General features: G+C 45.9%; 1 protein-coding gene across 1 annotated transcript; it reads left to right on the plus strand.

Moving 5' to 3' along the window:
• Window positions 1-2,003: 2,003 nt before the first annotated feature.
• Window positions 2,004-4,693, plus strand: MPC1L (mitochondrial pyruvate carrier 1 like). The gene has a single exon (XM_016943127.3). The coding sequence runs from the start codon at window positions 4,130-4,132 to the stop codon at window positions 4,538-4,540; it is 411 nt and encodes a 136-aa protein (XP_016798616.2). The 5' UTR covers window positions 2,004-4,129; the 3' UTR covers window positions 4,541-4,693.
• Window positions 4,694-7,435: the final 2,742 nt, after the last annotated feature.

Genomic DNA, 7,435 nt, shown 5'->3' on the forward strand with positions numbered 1-7,435 from the left:
CCGCCCTGTCTGGGAGGGAGGTGGGGGGTCAGCCCCCCCGCCCGGCCAGCCGCCCCGTCCGGGAGGTGAGGGGCGCTTCTGCCCGGCCGCCCCTACTGGGAAGTGAGGAGCTCCTCTGCCCGGCCACCACCCCATCTGGGAAGTGTACTCAACAGCTCATTGAGAACGGGCCATGAAGACAATGGCGGTTTTGTGGAATAGAAAGGGGGGAAAGGTGGGGCAAAGATTGAGAAATCGGATGGTTGCCGTGTCTGTGTAGAAAGAGGTAGACATGGGAGACTTTTCATTTTGTTCTGTACTAAGAAAAATTCTTCTGCCTTGGGATCCTGTTGATCTGTGACCTTACCCCCAACCCTGTGCTCTCTGAAACATGTGCTGTGTCCACTCAGGGTTGAATGGATTAAGGGCGGTACAAGATGTGCTTTGTTAAACAGATGCTTGAACGCAGCATGTTCGTTAAGAGTCATCACCACTCCCTAATCTCAAGTACCCAGGGACACAAACACTGCGGAAGGCCGCAGGGTCCTCTGCCTAGGAAAACCAGAGAACTTTGTTCACTTGTTTATCTGCTGACCTTCCCTCCACTATTGTCCTGTGACCCTGCCAAATCCCCCTCTGCCTCTGCGAGAAACACCCAAGAATGATCAATAAAAAAGAAAGAAAAAAAAATATTTTTTACCCATTTTCAATGGGTTGATTGACCAATCTCACTAATCAGTAAGAGTGCTCAACATTTCCCATTTTGGGCCATTTCTATCACTCTCAAATTTTGGTGAATCTGCCCTAAGTTCCCAGCATCACAGCATTCGTGGATCTGAGTAGACATTCCGGAAAACACAGAGATGTTCCAATACTCTCTGTTCTTAATTTCATCTAATTAGTTTTAAAATTTATTCTCTACTCACAAAGAAGCATAAATGAAGGTTTCACTCTTATGTAAAGACCTGACAAAACATACAATGGTCCTCTGCTGATGTGGAAGCAAGGACAGTTTTCTACGATAGTCTGTTCTTTATAACCTATAACTGTTGTGGGAAAAAAAGAAAATCCATTTCTTATTGTAATTATTTTTCTCGTTTGAGGTTTCTTTTCCACACCCTGAATCTACAATGACCCAACCACAAGTTTGGGAACATTGCTTCTGAGGCCCATTCTCTGATGAGAAATGTTCAGTCCCACCTGGGGAAAGTACCTGAGTCCCAGCCTTTTCAGCCTAACATTACACCTAATATCTAAAGTAAGAAATCAGGCTAGGTGTGGTGGTACGCACCTGTAATCCCAGCCACTTGGGAGGCTGAGGCAGGAGAATCGCCTGAACCCGGGTGGCAGAGATTGCAGTGAGCAGAGATCGCACCAGTCACTCCAGCCTGGGCAACACAGTGAGATTCCACCTCAAAAATAAAATAAAATAAAATAAAATAAAATAAAACAAAACATCCAAGTATCCACCTTGGGTTGCAGGAAAATAGTTAATATTATGCATTTACAAAAAATGTAACTATATAATGTGAAACACCATAAAGTCAGATGGCACTGCACGAGGCATTTTTGCTTGTTTTTCTTAGGGAAAAGGAGTTCTACGGCAAATTCTCTCATCCTCCTCTCTCTGCCGCCGACTCCTCTATGTCCAAAGTTTTTTTTTTTTTCTCCCCCCTGAGAGGGAGTCTCACTCTGTCGCCCAGGCTGGAGTGCAGTGGTGCAATCTTGGTTCACTGCAACCTCCGCCCCCTTGGCATTCAAGCGATTCTCCTACCTCAGCCTCCCAAGTAGCTGGGATTACAGGCACGCGCCACCACATCCGGCTAATTTCGTATTTTTAGTAGAGACGGGGTTTCTCCATGTTGGTCAGGCTGGTCTCAAACTCCCAACCTCAGGTGATCCGCCCACCTCGGCCTCCCAAAGTGCTAGGATTATAGACGTGAGCCACCACACCTGACCTAGGTTTTTGTTTAAAATTGGGCCTTTGTTCTTATTCAGTAAATCTATGTCACAGGATGAGCCAGGATTTAAATATATAATTTTTTAGTATCTTTCACGTCAAATTAGAAACACATATTTGGAATTTACTGCTGCAGTCTCTACTGTGCTTATCATGGTAGTGGCTGAAACTGGAAGACATTTTTTTTTAAACCCTGAAGTCATCCATACTTGCTACTTATTTAGTCTTCTTGCTTGGAATGAAAAGTATTCACGAATACCACCACCTAAGCACCTGTTTAAAATGAAACTCAGCCTTCAGCTTGCAAAATGATGTCTTTATAATTAAGCAAACAGCAGAAGACCCATGCAAGTTGTTTCTTTCTTCCTGGAGAAGTTGGCAGGATAACTGGAATCCTAGGAGCTCCTCTGTATTGAATTTGCCAAGTCCTGAGTTCAGAATTTTGTTTTTGAGATGAATATAAAAGCACCTAATGGTCAAGGAAAATTTTCTTCCTGTGATAAGGAACCTTTGCTTTAGTGTAGATGACCACTCCCCTCTGCAAGGTAGGGAGGAAGAATGTTCGGTTAGTTCCTTTCCTCTGGCCGATCTCTTTTTTTCTTCTCTTCGCACAGTCCAACAGATGCGCTCGGCCTCCCGGGAGCTAGCCCGCCCCCGGCCCAGAGGCCAATTTACAGCCGCACGCCTCACTCCACTATCCTCGCAGCTTCTCCGCGGATAACTTCTTAACCAAGTGGCCGAACTTAGTACCACCAATGCTGGAACAAAGTGACATCATGTGCCTCGCATTGTGATGCAACTAAGAATACAACATCTCTTGTGAAGTTGTTTTATCAAAAAATGTTTAACCTAAATCTAACGAGAAAACAGACAAATCCAACTTACAGACATTCTGAAAAGCGACGAGCTTGGACTCTTCAAAAATGTCCATGTCATGAAAGACAAAAAGCCAGGGAACGCTTCTAGATTAAATATTAATCAAAGGAGTTAACTAAACTTGAATTTTGATTGAATCCTGACTTCCCCCTCCAACAAGAAGGAAAAAAAATACAGCCGTAAAGCTATAAAATTTAAATATGCTCTGCATATTATAGTGTGGATTATTGCATTGTGGTTAAGTAGGGGTCCATCCTTGTTTTTAAGAGACAGATGCTAAAATGTTAAGGTGAAATGTCACTATGTCTGCAAGTAATACTCAGGCAAATTGTGTTAAGGGCTAAAATTCTGAACCTGGTTGAGGAATTTTGTATCAACATCTAGTCAACACTGTCCAGGGACTAGGCAGAACAAGCAGTTTCCCTTTGCATGGCTGAGAAGCAGGCAGCCTGACCCTCTCCTCTCCGGGTGGCACGAGTAACCCTCAGCACTTAAAAGCAGCTGCAGGCCTGTGGGGAACGAAGGCTGAGGCTGTGGTTCCACTTCTGCCAGAGGACACACACATGCACGCATGCTGTATGCACTTTATGGCAGTCCACGGAAAGCGCAAAAGTGCAAGGGTGAGGCTGCGCCCCTCCCCTAACCCCCACAGGAACATACGACAGCAGCACGTGCTGTCTGGAGCACTTTACAGCAGTCACGTCTGCACAAGGGCGAAGCCACGCCCTTTCACCCCCACAGAACAGCGGCAGCTGCTGTCTGGAGCATTTTACGGCAGTCAGGCAAAGGTGCAAGGATGAGGCCAGGCCCCTTCACTCTCTCAGAACCGCTGCACGTGCTTGTGGAGCACTTTACAGCAGTCATGCAGAGGCGCAAGGGCGAAGCTACGCCCTTTCATTCCCGCAGAACATTGGCATGTAGTCTGGAGCACTTTACAGCGGTTACATGAGGCGCGAGGGCAAAGCCACGGCCTCGCACGCCCGCAGAACAGGAGCACGTGCTGTCTGCAGCACTTTAACGGCATTCAGGCAAAGACCCGCGGGTGAGGCCACTGCCTTTCGCCCCAATAGCACAGCGGCACGTGCCGTCTGGAGCACTTTACGGTAGTCAACGCGAAGGCGCCAGGGTGAAACCACGCCCTTTCATTCCGACAGAACAGCGGCACGTGCTGTCGGCGCACTTTGTGGCAGTCACGCGAAGGCTCGAGGTCGCGAGCGTGTGCCCAGTGAGGGTCGGCTGCGGGTACTCGGCTTTGCGCTCTATTTCGTTGTGGTCTGGCTGTTGATCCGTAGGCACGCCTACGGCTATTCCATCATGGCGAGGATGGCGGTACTGTGGCGGAAGATGAGAGATAACTTCCAGAGCAAGGAGTTCCGGGAATACGTGAGCAGCACTCACTTCTGGGGTCCCGCGTTCAACTGGGGCCTTCCGCTGGCCGCCTTTAAAGACATGAAGGCGTCGCCGGAGATCATCAGTGGCCGCATGACAACAGCGCTCATCTTGTACTCGGCGATCTTCATGCGCTTCGCCTACCGCGTACAGCCTCGAAACCTGCTGCTGATGGCGTGCCACTGTACCAACGTGATGGCGCAGAGTGTGCAGGCCAGTCGCTACCTACTCTACTACTACGGCGGCGGCGGCGCCGAGGCTAAAGCCCACGACCCTCCGGCTACCGCCGCCGCTGCCACCAGCCCGGGTTCCCAGCCCCCGAAACAAGCTTCTTAAGAACTGAGAGGGCCTGATCTCATCTCTGCAGGTCACAAGCACTGAACTGCCATTCCTCCTGAAAAAAGACCAATGAAGACCTCGGTTTTGACTCTAAAACAGTGCGAATCTGACTTAAACCTGCAGTTTGATTAATAAAGAAATACAAAGTAACATTGAACCGAAGTTGAGTGTTGCCTTTTTTGTAAACTGAAAATGTTTTTTAGAAGGGGAGGGTGGATTAGCTGGTCTTTCTCTTCACAGGACCTGCAACTCAAGATAGTTTATATGGGGGAGGAAGACTTTGAATGAAAAGCACTTCACAGTATTCACTAACTCGTAGCTTTTTTGTTTTTTTTTAAAGCTCTCTTGGGAACGTATTTCTGTTACTTGTTTTGGATGTCCAGAGCGAACAGGGTTGCTTAGTATCACACATGACTCACAACTTGGTGCAGTCACAAATCTGCATATCAAAAAAAGTCTGGGGGCTCTTTCTACTGAGGGAAATGTTTCGAAGTGGGTTTTAAATGAATGTCGTGAGGTACAGTGTAGCCTCAAGAGAACCTAGGATCTCTTGGCGACGGAGAGCAATTATAGAATCTGCCATGGAGACAGGATAAACAATTCTGAGGACAATTGCCATCAACCCTGGATTCTAGGTAAATAGGTAAAACGACAAAATCGTTCTTTCCTCCTTTAGTTATCCTTAAAAACGGGGGAAATGGCAGTTTGCAAAACTGGTTACCTATCAACTCTGTTGAATGCTAGCTAGAGCTGGGGGTGAGGGGTCAGTGGTCAACAGCGGCAGCTCAGAGTATTCCCCTAGGAATCTTGGGGGTTCCTACGGATTCTTAAACCACAGAGCCGAGAAAAGGGAAACGAGAAGGGTGGGGTGGTGGGGCAGTAGGCTAAGGCCATTACCTACATAGCAGAGGCTGCCCTCTACGATTTGACCCCAAAATTTCCCCTGTCCCTGCCTCTGAAGGATGCGGAAAGTTCCAGTGTTTACTGGTGAACCCCAAAGTAGGTGTTTAGAAGTGTTTGAACCCTGCTTTAGATAGAGGTTTCAAATGCAAAGAAATTTAAAAGCACTATCAAAGATTCTGAAGACGTTAGTTCTTGGACAAAACAGGCACATTAGTGGAATTCTAGAAGATTCCCCTTTATCTTCTCTGGCATTAAAGCAGAAGTCCTCTTTGTGGGCAGTCTGTGTGTTTCACGAAATTCTGCATGTGGGGACGGGGTTGGGGGGGAGTGGGGGGTAAGGGGGTGGGATACGAACTATGGGGGTAGTGTATTAATTATCTATGGCCGTGTAATCACCCCAACACTTAGTTTAAAACAGTTATCTGACGTAATTTCTGAAGGTCAGGAATCTGGAAGTGATTTAGTGGGGGACTTCTGGCTCAGGGACTCTCAGCTGTCAGCTGGGGCTGCAGTCTCTGAAGATTTGACTGGAGCTGGAAGATCCGCTTCCAAGCTCATAGTTGTTTGTAGGAGGCTTCAGTTCCTTGTCATCTGGGCCTCTCCATATGGCTGCTTGTGACGTGGCTTCCCCCAGAGTGGTGTTCCAAGAGATAGCCCAAGATGGAAGTTCTAGCCTTTTACAGCTTCATCTTGGAAGTCACATACCATCACTTCTGCTGTGTTCACACAAAACAACTCTGGTACACTGTGGGAGGACAATATGAGGATGGGAAGCAGGCATTGTTAGGGGCCATCCTGGATGCTGGCTACCACACGTGGTGCTAAAATAAGAATTCTCACGCCTTTCTAGTAGTCAGTAGGAAAGTAAAGCATGTAAATTTGTTGCTTACCTTCCCAAAGAGAGGTCACAAAATGCTCAGTTTACAGTTTTGTGGTCATTACTAACATGCATATATCATAGAACATGGGTTTGAGAAGCAGAAATCTCTGGAAGATAACAGTGGGTCTTAATGTTTTAGATAATTCAGACTACAATGCAGTATTAAAAACCAGTGCTTAAAGTTATGAAATGAGTAACTTTATATCCACTTCACTAATGATTTCATGAGTAGAAATTAATATATTTTTAGGTTGTCTTAAAATATGCATTTTGTAATTTGAGTCTATTTCAATAAAAGGCCATTGTCTGTTGAAGACATTTCAGAGCCGGTAGGTTTCTAATTAACCTGGTGAGGGAAAAGGAGGTAATCTCTGCTGCTAATTTCCTATTACTCTATACTTACAATTTAGAGGTCAAAACGATTCGAGGAAATATCCAAAAGATTGCAACACCTCCACAATAATGCAATGCTCCACTTACAGCATCTAATTCATAATATGCCCACCCAACTAAGTTAGCTGGGTTCACTTAGACCCTTTGTTGTCTAGGATATTAGTGTTTAAAGCCAAGTAAGTAATTCATACTTTAATAAAAATGAACTTTTTAAATCATTAGGGTAACAATCATTTCATAATCTTCCCGAACTCTCAAACGTAATCCTAACCTTGGCAATTTAAACTGTCTACAGATCTCCACAACTTTATAAAACCAGTAACATTTTCTGAATTGGCAGAGCTAGTTTTCCAGTTTTTGTCACCAACACACTTTAGTCATTTCCCAGAATCAGGTGTTTTACTCTGAGTTGAATATGTAATGTCTTCCTCCTTAGGTACTCTGAGCTCCCTGGTGAAGAATAGGCTAAATCCAAAGAACTGCTTTATCTTTGCAACTATAATGCTAATACCATTTTTTTCCTCTAATTCTTTCAAAACTACGAGCCACATATTGTGTCCCAGGGAGAGGCTGAGAACAAATCATATTGCTGGACGAAGACAAGGCTCTTCACGATGAAACAGACAGCCCTATGTAGAAAGTGATCCACTTGCTGGGCTTCTTCCCACGACCCTGACAATTTGCAGGTGACCCTGGAGGTGGAGCTACAAAATGGA

This window comes from Pan troglodytes, chromosome X (genome assembly GCF_028858775.2).
Source record: "Pan troglodytes isolate AG18354 chromosome X, NHGRI_mPanTro3-v2.0_pri, whole genome shotgun sequence".
NCBI lineage: Eukaryota > Metazoa > Chordata > Mammalia > Primates > Hominidae > Pan > Pan troglodytes.